Source organism: Ochotona princeps, chromosome 5, assembly GCF_030435755.1.
Source record: "Ochotona princeps isolate mOchPri1 chromosome 5, mOchPri1.hap1, whole genome shotgun sequence".
Lineage (NCBI taxonomy): Eukaryota > Metazoa > Chordata > Mammalia > Lagomorpha > Ochotonidae > Ochotona > Ochotona princeps.
In genome coordinates this window covers 101,559,882-101,581,005 of record NC_080836.1, presented here as the reverse complement: position 1 = coordinate 101,581,005, position 21,124 = coordinate 101,559,882, and the positions used below count along the sequence as shown (strand labels likewise).

The window sequence follows — 21,124 nt, the reverse complement described above, 5'->3', positions numbered from 1 at the left end:
ACTGGAGTGAGGTTCTTTGTAATCCAGGTGTGTCGCAGGAGCAGCTGTGACACCTAGACACACCTGACTGACAACTCCTGGCTGTTGTGATCACTCCCAGGGTGCTTTGGTCTCATGCTCATCTCAGATCCCATGATTTCTGTCCTCTGTAGACACCACTGCATATATCCAAAACCTCATAGACACAGAAGTTAACTTTAAAGACAAATTCATCATTTTGCTATCCTATTTCTACATACATGGAAAGCATGGTCCAATCCTCAAAAGTAAATTATTGCAGTTTTCATTCCCTGCATTTCCTAAAAGAGTCGAATGCAAATGATGGGATTCCCAGCATAAGCTGGAACCATCATAGAGAATGGACCCAGAATCCAACACTTAAGGAAACATGATTCTGAATTCTGTCTCCCGCCACCCAAGCCCTGCCGGTCCTTCCTTACCAGGCTCACCTCCCGCTGTAGAAGTGGAGGCTTCTGGGAGCTGGTCTTCATTGCCAAGCTCTTCAGATTCTTCGCTGTCGATGACTGCACAAAGGAGCAAAACTCTCTCTTAGTCTCGAGTGGCAGCAAAGAGCATCATCAGAACACCCGAGAGGCTGAGTGAACTCAGTCCCTGGCTGATTCCTTCAATGTGTGGGACTGGCAGGTACTTGCAGGCCCTAAGCCTAAAGCTAACCAAAGTGACTCAGAGTGGGCAGCTTCACCAAGCCCACCAGAATGTCCACCTCCACCCTCACTCCATGTCTGTCCCCACACTCACACTTGCCTTTCACTGCTATGTTAGCTTTCTACTGGGTTCTACATTCTCCTTCTATCCTGGCACCGGCATCTCCCTATAGCTGTTCGTCTTGCTGCTGCTTTTTTTCTCCACACTCACTGTTTCCTGGTTGTCCCAGTTACTTGACGCCTAGCCCCCTGCCTTCCTCTCTTCATTGGAAATAATCTCTCTGATGTCAATATTCACGACCTCCATTTCTCTGAATCTCAGGCGTCCCTTCTGCTGAACTAAAGCCTCCCTTGAGCTCAGTGCTGAGCCTTCCCCTTCCAGCCTGCATCCTGGGCACCTGCTCTGTTTGACAGGCCCTGGTGGAGTTCCTCAGCCCCTCTGCTGCTCACCTGGGACTCACAATTAAGCTAAACTCTCTCAGTCACTTTACCTATGATCTCAGAGGCCTGCTTGCAGTCAGTCCCTGCTTGGGCTTCTGAGTTTAAATATGTTCTTTCCTTCTTTATATCCATCGGAAGCACAGGAGAGGAGTTCACGTGCATTACAGGGTCAGGGGATACTGAACCTGGAGCAAAGAGAAATAAGAAATTACCCTAAATTACTGAGGGACCCTTCACCATCTGTTCCTCCTGGGGCTCCCTCACCATCTCAGTCCAGGACATCCTCACCATCTGTAACTCTAGGGGTGCCTCACAATCTGTTACTCAGAGTTCCCTCAATATCTGTTATCACAGGTGCACCAGCCCATCTTTTATTCCATTGGTCCCCTCACCATCTGTGACTCTATGGGCCCCCTTATCATCAGTTACTCAGGGTCCCATCACCATCTTTTACAGGACCCATCACAATCTGTTCCTCCCTGTGCCCACCAACCATTATTACTCCAGGATCTCATCGTTTGTTACTTGAGTGGCACATGGCCATCTTTTATTCCATTCGTCCCCTCACCGTCTGTTACTACAGGAGCCACCTCATGGTCTAATAATCCAGGGACACCCGACCATCTTTGCTCGGGGCTCCCATGCCATCTGTTACTCCAAGTTTCTCCAGCAGTCCTCTTACCATCTCTTACTCGGTACTTTTCACTGTCCGTTTCTCAGGATGCCCTTACCGTCCTCAGGAAGTCTCTCTGCTTCCATCTCAATGCTTGTGTTCACTCCATCCCTCTTTCTCGGCTCTTTATGAATCCTTCCTAGCTGTCCCTTTCGACTCTTCTTATTTTCACCCATTTCCTTCTTATCATCAATTTTCAATCTGTATTTCCCTTGTTATTTTAAAAAATAAAGATTATGTTTGCAGTAGAGCACACATAAATAACAGAGGGTATTAAATGATCGCACGCTAATCAGATGGCTTTGATCCAGAAGCTGATGATCAGTACCATAGAAGCCACCCACAGACCTCTCACACTCCCTGTCCCCATCATCCTGCCCCAAGAGAATCCCCATCTCAACTCCCAACACCAAGATTAATTTTACCTCTTAATGCAGTTTATAGAAATGGAATCATACTCTCTTAATACTGTGATAGATACTCCCAGAAGAATTCATCTCTGTCTCCAGCAGATGGAAGATGTCTGTGTGTGTGTGTGTGTGTGTGTTTTACTGCTCTCTGTAGTTCTTTCATCAACAATAAACAAATCTTTAAAAATACATATATACTATAAAACTACAATAATCCGAACAGTATGCTACTGTCATAAACACAGACACCTAAACAGATGAAGCACAACAGAGCATCTAGAAATAAACTCTTGCATGGTCAACTGTTATTCAGAAAAAGTGCCAAGAACACACAATGAGGAAAGGACAATTTGTCAATAAACAGCATTGGGACAATTGGATAACACGAGACCAGAGAGTGACACCTGAAAAAAAAAATCCACTAAGAATGAATTAAAGGCTTCAATATAAGACCTAAAACTGTAAAAGAAAATATGGGAAAGAGCTACATATCGTGGGTGTTGGCAATATCTTGGCAATGATTTTTAATGTGATACACAAAATATGATCAATACAAGCAAAAATCAACAACAAAGATTATCTAAAGCCAAAAAGCTCTGTAGAGTCAAGAAAATAAGCCACAGGGTAAGAGACAACCTACAGTATACAGAATACATGTGCAAATCTTCTATCTGCTAAGTGACTGAGACACAAATGATGGAACTAACTTAAGCAACTCCATAATAAATTAATAATGGGTATTTTATTATTAAAAAAGTCCTGTACAAAAGGACCTCTACAAGTTACCAACGTGTATATGGGAAATGCCCAGCACCACTAACCACCCGGGAAACGTAACGTAAAATAGTGAGCCGGTGTCACTTCACACTGGCTGCTTTGGTGTTTAGCAAAAAGGCATGAGAGGATAGATGTTGGTGGTGATGTTTAAAAAAGGGAACCCCGGTGCTACTACTGGCTGGGTTATAAATATTTCAGCCATCCTGGAAAACAAAATGGAGATTTCTTGAAAATCACACATAAACTATGTAAGACAGAGCAGTCACACTCCTGGATATTTATCCCAAGTATATGTAGTTGACATGTCACGGAGGTGCCTCCACTCCCATGTTCACAGCAATATTAGGCACAGAAGTCGAGGTGTGAAATCAGCCCAAGCGCCCAGCAACAGAGGCATGCGTAAAGACATCTACACAAAGCAATACTACTCAGCCTCAAAAGGAAGAAGCTCCTATCATCTGAAACAACCCACATGACCCAGAGGATACAACATTGAGGGAAACAAGCCAGATACAACAAGAGGAGCATCACAGAGCTCATCTGTGCTTCACAGCAGCATCTTGTTTTCTTAAAAATCACTGAAAACAGATTTTAAGTGTTCTTACCACAAAAAGTATATGAAGAGCTATATATGTGCATTACATCAAATCATCCGTTTTATTCTGTGTCAGTGGGTCTATGAGCTGCAGTGTTTCTCCTTGTTCCCCTTTGCTCTCCACTCCTGATGTGCCTGGGGATCCCTCAGGGAGCCCTGCACACACCCTGTGGCCTTGAACACTTTCTCCTCCTCCATTCATCCCTCACTGTTCCTGGCATCTGCACACACAGATAGTTATCAAGGATATGGAGTCACACGTGTTACCAGTTTAACATAGAGGCTGTGTGTGAGAGGACAAAGACCAAACAAGGGAAGCTTTTCATCTGGGCTCCTCTTCAACGCTGGCCACGGGCCATGCTCTGAGCCCTTCAGGGCTTCACCCCCTTGCTCTCCTATCTGGAAGGTTCTCTAGCACTACTGTTTCCAGGTGGTTCAGCTAAGCAAGTCTGGCTTCCTCCACTCTGGCCTCGGCTGCCTTCTCCATGTCCTCCCATGTTCCATCCCTGGCTTATCCTCTCTGTCCAGAACCCAGCTGTCTCTGTTCCCTCTAGCAAGTGGAAATGCTTGTTACCTTGTTCCAGGGACAGCTGAATCCTGGAATTCTCCTCTATGTGGCCCCTGACATTGGTCTGGAATTGCAGCGCGCGGTTGACTTCTGAAGACAGAGATGAGAAGGCTGTTCGAGATCTTTGCAGGAACCATGGAAGTCACAAAACCACCTGCTTACAACTTTCCAGTTCCTGGATCAGTGCATCCCACAGAACTGAATGTTCTCCCATCAGCCCACGGGAGACGGCATGTCAGCAAGGAAGGTTTTATGTTTTTCAGACAAAAAAAAAGACAAGCAAGACTGGAGAAAACAGAAGTGGAAGCACTGTGGGCTGTGTTACCTAATGAGTGCTAAGAGAGAGTGAAAGCAGATAGCAACATATTTAATAAAAGAGAATCATGTGGTTTTTTTTTCTGGTACCTCTTTTTTTAAAAAGATTCTTTTATTATTTAGAAAGCAGAGTAAGGGGGTGTGGAGATCTCCCTTCAGTGTGGTGACTCTTATAATTGGCCCTGCCCCCACTGAGTGTCCCTGAAACTCTGGCTGGGGAGGTTTTTACAACAGACTGACCCCCGTGAGCACAGAGTGCCAAGCCAAGCTGGGTCCTGCACCCACCGTTAGATTGTCTATCGCTCAAATCAGAACACAGTCAACGGGGTGGGCTGCCGTGTAGGCCAGCATAGGGCCCCAACGGAACAGAAGCCACTGGTACTGCCTCGTTGGGGTTTTCTGTGACTTGTCCTGTGTTCTCCTAAGTAACCGTGGTGCCGTGTCATGCTGGTCACCTTGTTATTCTAAACACCTGGCTCAGCAGATCTCTGAGTGGCAGCTGTACCTCTGCTATCATGCCAGAAGCTCCAAGAAGGTTCATGCTGCGTGTGTCTTGACAAATACTATATCTCCACTGTCCAGCACAGTCTGTGCTTTGTGTTAGAAACTTGTACATGCTTGCTGAAAAAATTTTACCCTGAACTCCTCAAGGCAGACAATTAACATAATTACCAATTTCAAAGCTTTCACGAACAGGAACTAATCTGGGGTATTCCTTCAGGTTGACCTCGCTGAACACTGCCTCGAAAACTGCCAGGTCAAACTTCTCCAGTGTCCCCAGAAGATTGTACACCACATATTGTACAGGGACCTTTTTGAAACAAGATTCTTCAGCATCCTTAAAAAATATAAAATAGAAAAACACAGACTATTAAGCTACAACAAGTTCCAGAAGTCAGTTTCATTGTTTTTTTTTTTTTAAGATTTACTTATTATTATTGGAAAGGCAATTTTTCTTACAGAGATAGAGACACAAATAGAAAGAATGATCTTCCACTTGCTGGTTCACTTCCCAAATGGCCACCATGACCAGAGATAAGCCAATCCAAATCCAAAAGTCAGGAGCTTATTCCAGGTCTCCCACATGTGTACGGGGTTCCAAGGCATTGGGCCGTCCTCAACTGCTTCCCCAGGTCACAAGCAGGGCGCTGGATGGGAAGTGGAGCAGCCAGGACACAAACTGGTGCTCAGTATAGGATCCCGGCCCATGCAAGGTGAGGATTTAGCCACTAGACTATCATGCCGGGCCCTATCAAACTCTTATGATTACACAAGTGCTACACACACACACACAAATGGAAGAAAAACCAAGCAAACCTCTACTTCTAAATTCATCCCAATGAGTTTTAAGGTTTTTGGACTTAGATATTTTGAATCAACATTAATTAAAATATAGTGTTGTGCCAGTAACTGTTTCAGTAAACCAGTAAAACCATTAATTCACTAAAATTATTTATAACATTTAGTTTATGTTACAATGAACGATTGTTTGGATTATATGGTATGACATATGCAAGACAGCGTCCATCTAAGAGTGCAATTGTGTGAACTCTGGCTTATCACCAGTGCATCCGCCACCTCCATTGCTTCAGGGAGAAGCAGGGCACTTACAGAAACACTTGTCTGTCACTGATTGTAACTTGAAATTGAATCTAGAATATCAAAGCATAAATTAAGTGGCTGCTAATATACCAGGGTGTGACACAGTGGACTTCACTTACCTGAAACATTTTATCCGTGATGAGTCCACGGTCACGGAGGCCATGCAGGAAAGGGAATGTGCTGGTTATTGCGTGTGAGATCTCCACTCTGTGGCTGTTGAAATGATTTAACACTGCCTCGTAGATGCGCTTTTCTTCTTCGTCTTCTGCGAACATCTCTATGGGGAAGGACACCCATGACAATGGTCATTGGGATTCCAGAGGCCCGTGGAGAGGTGCTAAGTCACACTCGGGAAGGAAAGGCCACCAAGCACCAGCACATTTAAAGTAAGCATCCCCAGGAGCCCTGAGCGGTCCGCAGAAACAGAACAGCAAACTTCCTTCGGGACTCAGGAGAGGAGCTTTCTCTGGTCCTTGCCTGGTTCCGATTTTGGGTCCCCACCCTCTCTGAGAAATCTGCAGGGTCCATCTGACATGCAGCAAACAATGACCATCAGTATCGCTCCGGAAACCCCTCAAAACAAACAAACAAACAAACAAACAACCTAGAATAGATAGAGAACAACAAGGAAAGCTTAGAAACAGACAGGAAACGGTCAGCGGCGATGCACTTATCACTCACTGGGTGGGACACAAAGATTAGTTACTCCTCACTGGGGTATTGAAGATTTCTCTACATACCCCTCCTAAAACTGTTCACCTAAACTGTTGACATATGTCTTGTTAGAGTTATAGGGTTAGACTACCCAAAAAACAGCCAGGTTCAGCAAAAGCATGCTTCAACGCTATAAACTGCTAAATACTAAAATGAAAATAGACATGAGACAGCTGAATAGTAATCTATAGTCATTTTAAGGTGTATAGAACCCAGTTGTATATGAACTAATAATTGAAATGTCAATGTAAAAGTCATAGGATGTGGTTAAGAACTTGCATCCTTTTTTTTTCTCTTTTAACATATTGGTTACTCAATACCATGTCCACTAATTCTATAATGTTATAAATTATTTCTGATGTAATGTCGGGGCTTTTAATTGATCGGGATGATACTCTGCCGGCTCTACCTTCAGACCAGAGATGGTCTCCCCAAGAAACCGTTGAACTTATCTGGACAATAAGATGCTGGACTTTATGCTTGGTAGATGCTTCCAATGAAAGAATCTCAACTGAATTTGAACTGTGGTAATGCAGCAAGGTGGAGGAATCCACAATGGGGGGGATAAAGGAGGAGGGAGGAATTAAGTGCCTATAAAACTGTGTCACATAATGCAATGTAATCAATAAAAAAGAAATAAATAAAGCATCCTAGGTAGATGCCAGAATGAATGGAACTAAAGCAATAGAGATGAAATGGGGGAAGCGCAGAGGTCACAGAGGAAGTAACTGCGGACTGCCCAGCCCATCCTGGATCACAGCGATTACAAGTACTTCCCACCTAAGCATATATAGAATATATTCTAATTGAAAAACCTTAACTCCTATCAAATTAAGATGGAATAAGCAGGGCATTTATAGAGGAGTATAAAATAATGAAACAAAAACAGGATCTGTCCTTGAAAATATATCTTAATGAACAATTAAGAGAAAACAGATCACAAAAAGACAAAAGCAAAATGTCCTATTTCTGATCATAGTCATTAAACCACTCAATTAAATGAGAAATGCCATTCTACCTCAAAAACTTAATTGTAAGCTGAGAGTGCAACAAGAATGTCAACCATATCTCCCGAGACATCTGGTTTTGTTTTGTGTTAACACAAATTGGTGCTATTCTATTTTAGTTGATAATAATTGAATTTCAATTACATACAACTCTAGATATTTTTCAAGCCTTGTGATAACTACAAAAAAAACAGTACATGCATGAAATATTAACAAAGAGAAAGTATTGTCTTTACCGAAAACATTAAATTATAAATGAACTTAACAAGAAAAAATACAAACTATGCAAGAGTCAGAAAGCAATTGACAAAATGGCAATAGTAAATTTTTACTTATCAATAATTGCTTTGAATGCAAATAAATTCTCCAATCAAAAGACAGAAAAAAGCATAGGAAGTCCAACATGACCTGATTGTTTGGTCCCTACAAGACACTCAGGCTGACTTCACAGACACATAACTGAAAATGAAGGAAAGAAAAATAATACTCCATGTAAATGGTAACCCAAAGAGAGCCTGGGTGTGTGTGTTTAAAGAAAATGGATCACCAAGACCACAAAACAAGTCTCAACAAATAGAAAGACCGAAATTATACCAAGTATCTTTCCTAACCATAATGATATGAACTAGAAATCAGTAATGAGAGGAAAATTGAAAAAATTCACAAGCACATGAAAGTTAACATATTACTGAACAAACAGCAAGTGAAAGAAAAAACAAAAATGGAAGACTTTTACAGTTTTTGACACCAATGGATATAGATATAAAACATATCAAAACCTTGCGGGGGAAAAGCAATCCTAAGAGAAGAGATTTTATCTATAGACACTGGCATTGAGGAAAAAAGAGAGAAACTCTGTGAGCAATCCAACTTCCAACTCAAGGAACTAGGAAAAGAAAAACCAACCCTGAAGTCAGCAGGAGGAAGGGAATAAAACTACAGAAAAATAAATGAGATGATAGGAAAAAAGCTCAACAAAAGTCAGAGTTGATTCTTGGAAAATAGAAGCATAATTGACAAGTCTTTAGCTGGACTAATCAGGAGACAGACAACCCAATCATAAAGTATAAAGAAAATATCACAATTGATACCACTGATACACAGATTACCCTAAGAATCTATGATGAATAGTTACATACCAACAAATTTAGAAACCTAGAGGAAATAGAGAAATTCCTGCAAATATAGTTATACAATCTACCAAGACTGAATCATGAAGAAATAGAAAATCTGAAGAGAGGGTATTAAGTAAGGAAACTGAATTACTAGCAAGAAAGAATCTACTATCCAATAGAAGCGCAGGACTAGATGGCAACATGGCTGAATGCTACAAAACAATCAGGAGAATAATACAAATCCTTCTTGAACTCTTCCAGACAACTGATGAGAACACCTCCAAATCAGCACTGCCCTGATACCAACTCCAGAGAAGGACATCTTAAGAAAATGAAATTACTGGCCCAAAACCCCGAAGAATGTGATTGCAAAAATCCCCAATAAAATACTAGCAAACCAAATACAGCAGCACACCAGCAGGGTCATTTACTGGGATCAGGTGGTCTTTATTCCTGGAATGTACGTGTGGTTTAACCACACAAATCTATAAATATGACCCTTCACATTAACAGAGGGAAGGACAAACAAATCATCTCAACAGGCTCATAGTAAGGTTCAACATCCTTGACGACAAACACTCTGAAAACCTGAGTAGAGAAGGAATGTAGGTAAGCCAAACTTAAATCAAAGACAAAACCTGAATTTTTTTAAATGGACACTTAGGACTGAAGAGGTACAGCATGCTGAGGTTCCAATTTGTTGCAACACATTTAGAAATATTTTGAGTGCTTGATTGATACAGCACACTCTTTTAAGTGTGTCTTCCATGGTGCTATACTTTCTCTTCTCTTGGCCCTTCCATGAAAAGAGTACCATTACCATCACCAGTGTTCTACAGGTAGGAAGCCAGTTGATCCATACAGTGACAGAACTGGAATTCAGGCCACCTTCTCTACAGTTTCCTGACTTCCAACACTCCCACCTCCTACCACCCCTCTTTGATCATCACACTATGTGGCTTTTCTAACAGGAGAGCCTCAGCAATGTACTTGCATTAGGCCATGAAGCAAAAAGCAGATTCTGAAAAATGGGAACCTATCTCAATTTTTTTGAAAGGCAGAGAGAGAGAAACAGAGACAGAGACAGGGAGAGTATTCCCATACACTGATTCACCCTCCAAATATCTGCAATGACCAAGTGGTGGGCCAGGTTAAGGCGAAGTGCCAGGAATTCCATCTGGGTCTCTCCCTAGAGGATGGTAGAGATCCAGCTGCTTGAGTCATCAGCATTATCTCCCTGGTGTTCATGAGCAGGAAGCTGGAGCTAGGAGTGGATCTTGGACTTAAACCAGGCATTCTGATACAGGATGTAGGCAGAACCTCCCATGTGGGAGACCATGAAGAAGTTTCTGGTACTCGGCTTTGGCCTTAGACCAGGGCAGCTTTTCCTATTGTGGCAGGTTGAATGAGACAATTACTTGATGGAAAATCTTTCTCTTTTTCTGTAATTGACTTTCAAGTTCAAATAAATAAATCTCAAAAAAAAAAAAAAAAAAACAAAGAAAGAAAGAAAAGAAAGAGTGGAGACCTGATCTAACTGGGTGACTGAAAGTGGGGACAGTGGGAAGCTCTTAGCTCACTCTGGGTAAGCCCTCGAAGGTGTTCTTGAGCAATGGCTGAGTTAGGTCCCATTTAGCTGTTCCCCTGCTTCCTAGAACACCATGGAATCATTCCTCCCCACCCACCCTGATAAGTCTCCAGGACACATCAGACTAGGGGCTTCCTGGCGCAGAACTGTAACATCCAAACTGCAAGGTGAAACAGACCAAGAAGTTTCCCTTGAGGATTTACAGTACCATCATGAAAAGCAGACACACACAACTCCCAATCACTTCTTGATGCTGGTATATTCATTCCATCAAAAGCAGACAACTACAAAATAATAAATAAAAATTAGGGCTCAAAATTGCTCATAAACACATATGATAAAGACCTTACAGTAAACTATTGGTAAATATCACCCAATAGCAGATGAAAAATCAGTGTGACAAGACCAAGAAAATATTATGTCAGATATCCTAAGACAGGTTACATTAGAAAATCTATCTACACTTTCATTTAATGGAAGAAATGGAAGAAATTCAAAAATCACTACAAGGAAAGAGCAATCTGAAAAAATTTCATAGATGGTAGATATGCAAAACACAAGAAAGCCCAAGAAGACTCCAGAAGACCTATTATTGGACCTAACATCCAATAACAGAAACTCCAAAAGGTCCAAAGATGGACAAAAATAATCCAAGAAATATTAGAATCAAACTTAAGAGATTTGGAATCAATTAATTTCCATCTGAAATAGTCCTGAAGGACTTAGAAAAGTGATTAAACACTACACCCACACTAAAGCAAATGATCCAGACATGTCAGAACCAAGGGATGAAAGAAAAAAAACTTGGTAATTTCAAAGAATGAAAAACAAGTGATACAAAAGAAAGGATCAAGAATCTGAATGGCTGCAGACTTCTCATTAGCAATATTGAAAATGGAAAAAAAAAGTAGGCTAATTTTCATAGTAAATCTCTATACTTACCACATTTTTGGTAATTGTGAGAATAGACTTTCAGATATGAAGGATATTTTTAAAATATATGCAAATCCGTGCATTCTTCAGGAATGAAGGACAGCAAGAAAGAAGAGTACACATTATGCCCACAACAATTCCAGCACAGGAGAGGTCCACTTCAGAAGCGAGCCACGTCGGCTCAAGACAGCCAGAACTGTTAGATGGGGAGATTAGGCTGCCCTGGAAGGCTTCCCAGCTAGACAGGCTGCAGAACATTATCAATTGGTTCTGAAAATTTTTTCAGAGAATAAAACTCCAGAAGAGTCAACCATGCTTTGAAAAGATTTATGAAAAGGGGCTGTACTCCCCCATTAAAATAATGATCAATAAATCATTTCAATATTAAAATATGAATAAGAATAATGTATCAAGTAAGAATACTTATCAAAACAAAAATCATCTACACAGACTCACATTTGAGAGTACCTCAAAAAGTTTGTAAAAAACATGGAATAAAATGGTTAGTCTACTTTTAGTGCAAAAATTATTGGAAACACATGCTTTTGTTCAAATCAGCATTTTCCCCGAACTTTTTATAACAAAAGATCTATTTCTTTGAAAGTCACAGTGACAGTTTGTTTTTGTTTTTTATCAGCTAGTTCACTAACGAGACGGCCACAGTGGCCAGCGCAGAGCCAGGCAGAAGTCAGGAGCTTCACCTGGGTCTCCCATGCAGGTGGCAGGGATCCAAACACTTGGCTCATCTTCCATTGCTTTTCCCAGGCAATAAGCAGAGACCTGGATCAGAAGTGGGGCAGCTGGGACTTGAACCAATACCCTTATGGGATGGCGGTGTCTTAACCCACGGTGTGAGGAGCTTACCCCCTTTTAAAATATTCCTTGCAAGATTCTTTAATATGTAAAATTAATGTTATTTCAAAGCAATAAAGGATAAACTGGTCTGTCAATGCTATTACATAAATGCTTGGATTTTAAAAGTAGTTTTTTCAGTATCATTTTTTTTTAAGATTTATCTATTTTATTACAAAGTCAGATATACGGAGAGGAGGAGAGACAGAGGGGAAGATCTTCCATCTGATGATTCACTCCCCAAGTGAGCGCAACGGCCGGTGCTGCGCTGATCCGAAACCAGGAACCAGGAACCTCTTCCAGGTCTCCCACGCGGGTGCAGGGTCCCAATGCATTGGGCCGTCCTCAACTGCTTTCCCAGGCCACAAGCAGGGAGCTGGATGGGAAGTGGAGCTGCCGGGATTAGAACCGGCGCCCATATGGGATCCCTGGGCATTCAAGGCGAGGACTTTAGCCGCTAGGCCACACTGCCAGGCCCTAAAAGTAGTTTTGCATTTCATTTCACATGTAAAAATAAACTTCCTATGGAATTGATAGTTAAACGTAAACCAACCAATTCGACAGCCTATAAAATCTTCCCTTTTTCTCTCTCGTTGCACTGACCATTTCCTATTCACTGAGAGCTTCAACATTGGATTTATCAGAACTGCTGAAGAAATTTACAATTTCAATATCCACTGGGAAATTCAATAGATTCCCAGGCCTTTAAATATATTGACACATTGCTGTCTAACATCTCGTGTTTGACTCCATTTTTGCAGCTTTCCCAGTCAATACATAGGTTTCAACATCCTACCAATTGATGCATTTTCCAACTCTCAGTCTCAAATATGACCAGCACTTCATACAACCCAGGCCATGTCATTTCATACATGAAATGCTGATAAATTTTTAACTCTCTCTTTTAGGATTTCCAATTATTTCTAATGTCCTTTAATGTCTATAAGTTCTGATTCTTCTAGGTTCTCATCCCTTTCTTACACAGCTAACATTGTCCATTGTTACAATCCAATGTTTGTGGGGGAGCGGGGTGCCAAAGCCACTCCCAGGAAGAGGAAAGGCTGTTGCAAGATGGCGGCTGGCCCAGGGCCAGGAGGCAGAGTTGGTCTCACTAGCAGATAAACAGGAAGTCACAGGGATAGGCTGATGCCCTTGCTGTGATTATGTCATTGCTACTGGCCTATCAGGTAGCGTCAAGTGGACCCACGGGGAGAAGTGATTGGTGGAGAGCGGTATAAAAGCAGCCGCTAAACACAATGAGACGGACGGAACGAGAAGAACGGGGCAGCACAGAGGGGTAGAAAAGCGAAGATCTTCGGGTGGAAAAGCTAAGGTGTACGGGGAGAAAAAGCAGAGAGGGGTACAGAAGCAGTAAGAAGTAAGACCTACAGAGAAAAGTACGGGGACAAGAAAGGGGAAAAGTGGCAGAGAGAGGACTAAAAAGCAGAAAAAAGCTAAGACCTTCAGGGAAAAAAGCAGCGGAGAGAAGGGTATGAAAGCAGCCGCTTTTGGCAATGAGGGGTCGGGTTGCGGTTCCGGCTTTTCCCAGACCCTCAAGAGTGTGCCTCGTCGTTAGTGTCGCTGCAGGTCAGCGACAAATGTTCTTAAACGTGACTGCATATTAGGATCACCTGAGGCTTCATGTGATCCTCAGATCAGTAAATCTTTGAGGAGCTCAAACTCCTTAATCTACAGGTGATCATACATGCTAAGAGCCAGGGGCTGGGCAAGGCTGAGGAGGCCTGCTGGCAACAACAGCCTCAAATGCACACAGCCAGGAGCATCGTGGAAGCAACTGGTGACACTGTTCAGGGAAGGTGCTTAAGCACAGCATCAGAAGGTGGCACAGAATTCCCTGCAATACACTGCGGAGCCTCTCTTGTGGTGGGTCAGCAGGACCCACGGCCACAGAGTGCAAGCCCTGGAGGCAGCGTGGACCTGGCTGTAGGACCTGCAGCTCTCTGGTCAACTTCGGCCACAGCCAGAGGCTGAGGGCCTGGGCACAGACTGAGGGTTCTTGTCAAGAATTCTCAGCTCTAAAAGCTGCATGAAGCAGGAGGTTTAAACATGTAAGAGAAAAAACTCTGAGAAACAGAGAACATTTGATCTCAGTCTTTCTGTTGAGAGACCTTGATTTTCTTATCTAGAATGAAGGCAAACCAGAGGTACCTTAACTATTTCTGAAAAAGGCACACCGACAATGACTCATCCCATGCCCGATGAGCTTAAGCTAAAGAGACTCATTTGCCTGACTAGCATGAAAAGAAAGGAAGTCTGTTTCGTGTATAAAACAACTTTTGGAGACTCTAGAGTCTGCATACACAATGTCTATCTGGCATTTCGCTGAAAATTAGTAAGTACAGCAGGGGTTTTGTGTAGTAGTTAAGATGTTGCATTGGCTTATTAGACTACCTGGATTTGAGTCTCAGCTCAGTTATTGCTTCCAACTTGTTGCTAATGCACACTCTGGGAAACAGTGGGTTATAGTTCAAGTGCTTGGGCACTTGCCACCCCGGAGGAGACCTGGATGGAGTTCCTGGCTCCTGGCTTTGGCCTGGCCCAGCCCGTATACTGTGGGCATTTGGGGAGTGAACCAACAGATAAAAGGGGTCTCTATATTTTTGTTTCTTTCTCCCTCTGTCTTTCAAATCAATACAAATAAAAATGAAATAAAAAAGGAAGCTCTCAAATTTGGAACCTTACATAAGAAAGTCCCAGAGATTTTTTTTTTAAAGATTTATTCATTTTATTACAGCCAGATATACACAGAGGAGGACAGACAGAGAGGAAGATCTTCCGTCCGATGATTCACTCCCCAAGTGAGCTGCAATGGGCCGGTACGCGCCAATCCGAAGCCGGGAAACAGGAACCTCTTCCAGGTCTCCCACGCGGGTGCAGGGTCCCAATGCATTGGGCCGTCCTCAACTGCTTTCCCAGGCCACAAGCAGGGAGCTGGATGGGAAGTGGAGCTGCCGGGATTAGAACCGGCGCCCATATGGGATCCCTGGGCATTCAAGGCGAGGACTTTAGCCGCTAGGCCACACTGCCAGGCCCAGTCCCAGAGATTTTTAAATAGAAAGAGAAAAGAGTAGTTGTTAACTTTATAAAAACTGAGTGGGCACTATAGCATACTGGTTAACCTGCAGCCTGCAACGCTAGCGTCCCATATGGGTGTCTGCTGGAGTCCCACTTGCTGCATTTCTACTCCAGCTGCCTGCTGGTGTGCCTGACAAGGCAGCAGAGGATGGCCCAGAGCCTTGAGTCCCTGCACCCAGCAGCAGACCTGAAGAGGCTCCTGGCTCCTGCTTCAGCGTGGCCCTGACTTGGTCATTACAACCATTAAGAGAGTGAATTACTGGAAAAATAATTCTCACTCTCTCTCTCTCTCTCTCTCTCTCTCTCTGTAACGCTGATTTTCAAATAAATCTTTTCAAAATGAATAAGCATGCCCAAACTACTCATTATAGTACTATATGACTAAACCAACAGAAAACAAATATAATGAAATTTACACAAATGACCCAAAATTTGTCATCAGAATACAAAAATAAGGACTAAAATACTCAAGAAAATGGATGAAAAGAGGAGAAAATAAGGTTGAAAAATCCTATGAGAGAACTGGAACCTACAAAAAGCAAAACAAAACCAAAAACAACAACAACAACAACAACAAACCCAACCTCAAATGGACAAGTGGACAAGTAGACAAGAAAAATACAATTTCTAAAATAAACTCAATGTAAGGCTCAAGCAGAATCACCAATACACAGAAAAGACACAACTGGTGAATTAAGAGAGCTGGGAGCCAGAAGTGGGCATTAACAAAGAAACAAAAAAGTCTAGAGTTTTCTTAATAGTGAGGTGTCAATGTCTGGGGTTTCATTTTTAGCACTGTACCACAGTAATGTCAGATCGCAAAACGAATCTGGAATCAGAATGTTTTGCACTTCCTGTATTATTTCTGCAAGGTTTCTATAAATACAAAATTATTCCCAGGGCCAGTACTGTGGCACAGTGGGTTTAACTGACACTTGCAGTGCTGGTGTCCCATGTGGGTGCTGGCTCAAGTCCCACCTATTCCACTTCTGATACAACTTTCTGCTGATGTACATGGGAAACTGCAGTTTTCCAACTATGTGGGAGACCTAAAAGAAGCCAGAAGAAGTTCCCGGTTTTGGCCGTTGCTGCACTTTGGGAATTGAACCGCAGACAAAAGTTCTCTCTCTCTCTTGCTCTCTCTCTCTCCTCCATGTCTCTCTAACTTTGCCTTTCAAATAAATATAACCCTTTTCTAGTCCCAAATAAAAAATAATATTATAAGTGAGAAACAGCAGAAAGAAGCCAAACTACATATTGGAAATATTGAACGCTAACTGTAAAACTTTCATCTGAGAAAACTTTCTTTTACAAGAAAACTAACAGCAGGCAACACCCTTGTTCATGCAATAGTTAAAAAAAAAAAAAAAAGGTTTTTTAAGTTAAAAATCCTTTCAAGATTGGGACCAAGAGGCCAACCACCGCCATCACTATTTCTACTCCATAGGCTACCAGGCTCCATGAAGAGTTTTTTCATACTGCACAATTCCCATATATTACTAAAAAAAACCTGCACCCAATGAGTCCCTACTTTTTGTTGCATTTTCTGCTGACCTAGCGAGAGGGCAGCGCTGGCAAGCAGTGTGCCGACAGGTGGCATCCCCAGGTAAAACGACAAGCACCTAAAAAGAATCTTCCAGCTACCCAGATGGGAGATGATTCACTTTTAGCCAAGGCAGTTACATCAGAGCCAACTTCTGGGCAAGCATGAGTGAGGTGGGCTGTGAGGCCATGGTAGCATGCCAAACAACAAAGGGGCAGAGAAGGCAAACTTGGACAGGGACGGAGGGTAGCCCAATGTGCTGAAGGCCTCACAACAACCTAAATAAAGCAGGAATGTGAACACCAGGCTGAGAAACAAACACATGGTGGCTTACATGATGGCTTCATGGGTGATTCACGGAACTGTAGCAATGAATTGAGAAACACTCCTACAAGTATATATTTTTTAAGAACCAAAACCCTAATGAGTATTAAATATGGTCATGACTACTGTGAAGATAAAAGATGAGGAAAGTGTACTTCTGCTTTTCAGAATATCGAGCAAATTCTCCCAAGTCCTGAACAGAAGGCCAACTGCCTAAACTGAATAACACAGGCAAAGAATGAACCAGCAAGAGAAGAGGGGGTTTGAATGGTTATTAAACACATAGAAACTCACCAGCTGCCAGCACAACCAGAAAACACAAATGGAAACAAGAAGTCACATGTTACCTGTCGCAAAGTTGGCCAAGTGGGGAAAGATGGCTTCCCTCGTTTGCTCTTAGTAGAAACAATGATCCAGCCAGTAAATGTTCTAACCTTGCCTCAAGACCTGTTTTTGCCGGGGCCCAGCACAGTGGCCTAGTGGCTAAATCCTTGCCTTGCATGTGCCAGGATCTCATATGGGCAGCTGTTCTAATCCTGGCAGTCCCGCTTCCCATCCAGCGCCCTACTGGTGGCCTGGGAAAGCTGTTGAGCACGGCCCAAAGCCTTGGTACCTTGTGCCACATGTGGGAGACCTGGAAGACCCGAGAGAGCGACCTGCAAGACCCGTGTGGGAGACCCATTGCTGCCACTTGGGGAGTGAACCAGCAGATGGAAGATTTTTTTTTCTCTGTATCCCTTTATCTCTGTAAATCTGCCTTTCCACTAAAACTAAGTAGATCTTTGAAAGAAACAAAAAGACCTGTTTTTGGTTTTTGGCATAAGATAAATACTTGTCTACATGCGAGACACAGCGAGAGAGAAGCACAACCATCACTATGGCTTGTTGATCAAAGTGAACAACAGTCTAGATTTCATTCACAGGTATTCGTTTGAAAATAAGGATGCATAAATCCCATACAATGTCATGTAGCTGTTAAAAACAGTGAGGTAGAGCTACACACATAAACACAAAGACTGCTAAGATTTCCACTGCTAAAATAATTGAAAATGAAAAATGCAGACCCTATACCCATAGTCTAGTCCCATTTACTATGGATAGAGAATATGTAAATTTTATCAGTGGACTGCAAAAGTTCTTTGGAATTTCATGCATAGTTTTTTCCTAACATGTATTTGCAGTGAATTTCTTGGAGACACCTATACATACAGATTTCAAATATTTTCTGCACCAAAAAAAAACCAAACTCTATTTTTTCATTCCATTTTTTGAAGCACCCTCATATATTTACAAAGCCAATTATTTATGCTAAGTGCATAGAAAAAGATATGGAAGGTACATCCAAGACATCGCAGGACTTGAGAATGGAAGGAGCGACAGGATTTCTTTCTCCTGTCTAATTCTGTGCCGTTGGAAATTTTACAAACAAAATCATAGTTCTGTATGAAAAATTAAAACATCAAAACGACGAGGCCATGTTATTTCTGAGCCCACTACAGGAAAAGAGATGATTTCTGTGACTTCTCGTGTCAGAAGTGCCTCTCATCTGGAAGTTAAGAGTGAAAATAAAGCCCCTGAGCCTGCACCAGACTTTGACGCCCACGGGCCCTTCTCTTCCAGAGAAAAGCTCAGACCCAAGTCAGTCCAGGGCTGGTCCTGCTGCCAGGGTGAGACCCACCACGCTCAACGCTGGAAAGCGGGCAAAGCACTTCCTCCCGTGTTTGCTGTTTTCTAAACTTCCTTGATGGCCATGACTGTGTGAAGGAGCAGGCAGGGACCCTAGCGAAAGTTCAGAGGCCGCGAGGAACTCAATCCTGCACGCCTGTCACCAGGGCAGCCCTGTCTTGCTGGCCAGCTGGCCAGAGGAGTAGAAGCTGCTGAATGCGAAAGTCACATGCTGTCCAGCTGTGTTCACAGCGAACTACCCTGCTGCTAGTTTCAAAACTGCCCCAGCTGCCCCACACAGCCAATTCCCACACACCGGGCTCCTCAGCCCACCTACCTGGTTTCCTGGAAATCTGCACTGGAGCCCAGGAACCACCGAAGCTGAGGACACTGGAGCTGCTCTGCGGACAGACAGCTAAGGAAGTTGCTAAGAACTCTCCTGGTAGAGCTGTCGCTGTCCCCGCTGCCAACCTCCTGCCCTGGCAGGCCTGCGCTTAGGAATGCCCCACTTCTGATTCCCCCAGGCACCCTGCCTGTGCCCTGCCCCAGCAGGAAGTCCCCGACTGCAGAGGGGCCTGGCCAGGAAGCCAGCAGGCTCCACCCAAACGGGGAAAAGAGAAGTGAAACTACAACTTGAGAGCTAAACAAGCTGTCTCCTCACTGCTGCCCTCAGAGGTGGCTGTCACCACCTGGAGGACAGGAAAGGGGGACCCCGGGGCCAGCAGGACCAGCTCCAGGGAGGCTACTTGTGCATACCAAGTCAAAAATGTCTTGAACCCAAGTTGTCCTCAGCTGTTTCAGCCTTGCAGGAGAGGGGGGTGCTGGCTGCCTGTCTGCCCCTTGTGGAGCAGGGTGGCTGGAGGAAAGCAGAAATGTCAGCCCTTCTCACAGACCTGTGAGAAAGCCCAGGCTGCACCAAGAGTGGGGCTGATAGGCAGGCCCGGGTCTGGACAGCAGAGGGTGCCCGGTGCTGGGCACTCCGCCAGCATGCCTTGCGATCAGGCTGGGGCAAGAGGGCCCCCAAGGTACCAACCAGGACTGTGGGATGCTTTGCAACCCCCAGCTAGGGCTGATGAGGAGGCCCCTAGAGGTAGGAAGCAAGCCAGTGCATAGTGCTGCTCCCGATTCCCCACCCAGGGGCGCCAGCTGATTGACCCTTCCACACAGAAGTCACCCATGATTTGATGTGGGGTGTAGGCATCAAATCACAGGGGAGCAAATGCAGCTGTAAGACTCCCCTGGGGAGCTGAAGTCCAGGCAGAACTGAGGGGGCAGGGACCAGAAGCATTAGGAATGGGGGTGGAGAACCCACGGCCCAGGGAAGCAGGGGGTGGATGGCTAGGGCATAAGAGCAATGGATTCCCAACTCCTTCCAGGGAATCTGATGACACACCCCCCGACTTAAGAGCACCTGCACATCACCCTTGAAAACACAGGGAGGAAAGGGCTTCTCCTTGTCTCTTCACTCCCACTCTCGCTTTCCACAGACGAGTGGGATCAGTCAATTCAGGACACGGTGGACGATGCTGGGCAGGACATCCTCAGCAGGACACAGGACTCTGCACCTGCAGGTACACACGCATTGGTCTGTCTTGTGTCTTATTCTGGGATAGATGTCTCTCACTGGGGCAGGGGGCGGGCTTGTGGACAGGGTACCACCGAGCTTAAGTGCACAGTGACAAGGGGCTGGTGTGAGGGTGGGGTGGGGATGTTGGTTGATGGTGATAGGGTAGCCTGGGGCTCTGTGGATCAGCCAATTCTGGAGTCTATTTCAGGGCTGTCTATTCCATCTGTGTAATCTATGTCTCAAGCCGCTGTTAGCAAGAATAAAGCTGGTGTTTGTGTCTGCTCATTTTGCTTATGTCTACTTGGAAATCTAGTTGTAAATCAGTGTGAGAAAAAGATGCAATGGGTGGGGGAGGGGCACATTCTGGCACCGTAAGTGTTCCAGCACAGTGGTGGATCTATCTGTGGGTTGTCATCTGCTTGCGCCCCAAGTGGGCAGAGATGGGGGTGGGCAGTTACAGCCTCTTGGAATCACACGATTGTGCTGAAATCCTCCCCCTTCCCACCCAGGCTCAGCAGACTGCAGTACCAACTCTGCAGCTTTTACAAGAACCTGGGATGGAGACCTGCATGGTGGCTCAGTTGTTAAATCTTCCCTGTACACGTGCTGGGATCCCATATTGGCATCAGTTCATACCTCTGCTGCTCCACCTCCCATCCAACTCCCTGCGTGTG

The 21,124-nt window shown here is 44.0% G+C and overlaps 1 protein-coding gene across 1 annotated transcript in view; it reads right to left on the bottom strand.

Annotated features, from left to right (window-relative positions):
- LOC101523891 (nuclear body protein SP140-like protein) overlaps window positions 1–19,373 on the bottom strand; it is a 51,528-nt gene extending 32,155 nt beyond the window's left edge. The window contains exons 1-6 of the mRNA XM_058665092.1: window positions 19,221–19,373; window positions 6,166–6,323; window positions 5,117–5,282; window positions 4,136–4,219; window positions 1,157–1,291; window positions 450–524 (exon numbers count right to left, since the gene is read on the bottom strand). Of these exons, the coding sequence (XP_058521075.1) occupies window positions 450–524; window positions 1,157–1,291; window positions 4,136–4,219; window positions 5,117–5,282; window positions 6,166–6,321 (616 nt within the window). The 5' untranslated portion in view covers window positions 6,322–6,323; window positions 19,221–19,373. The remainder of the gene's footprint in view (window positions 1–449; window positions 525–1,156; window positions 1,292–4,135; window positions 4,220–5,116; window positions 5,283–6,165; window positions 6,324–19,220) is intronic.
- Window positions 19,374–21,124: the final 1,751 nt, after the last annotated feature.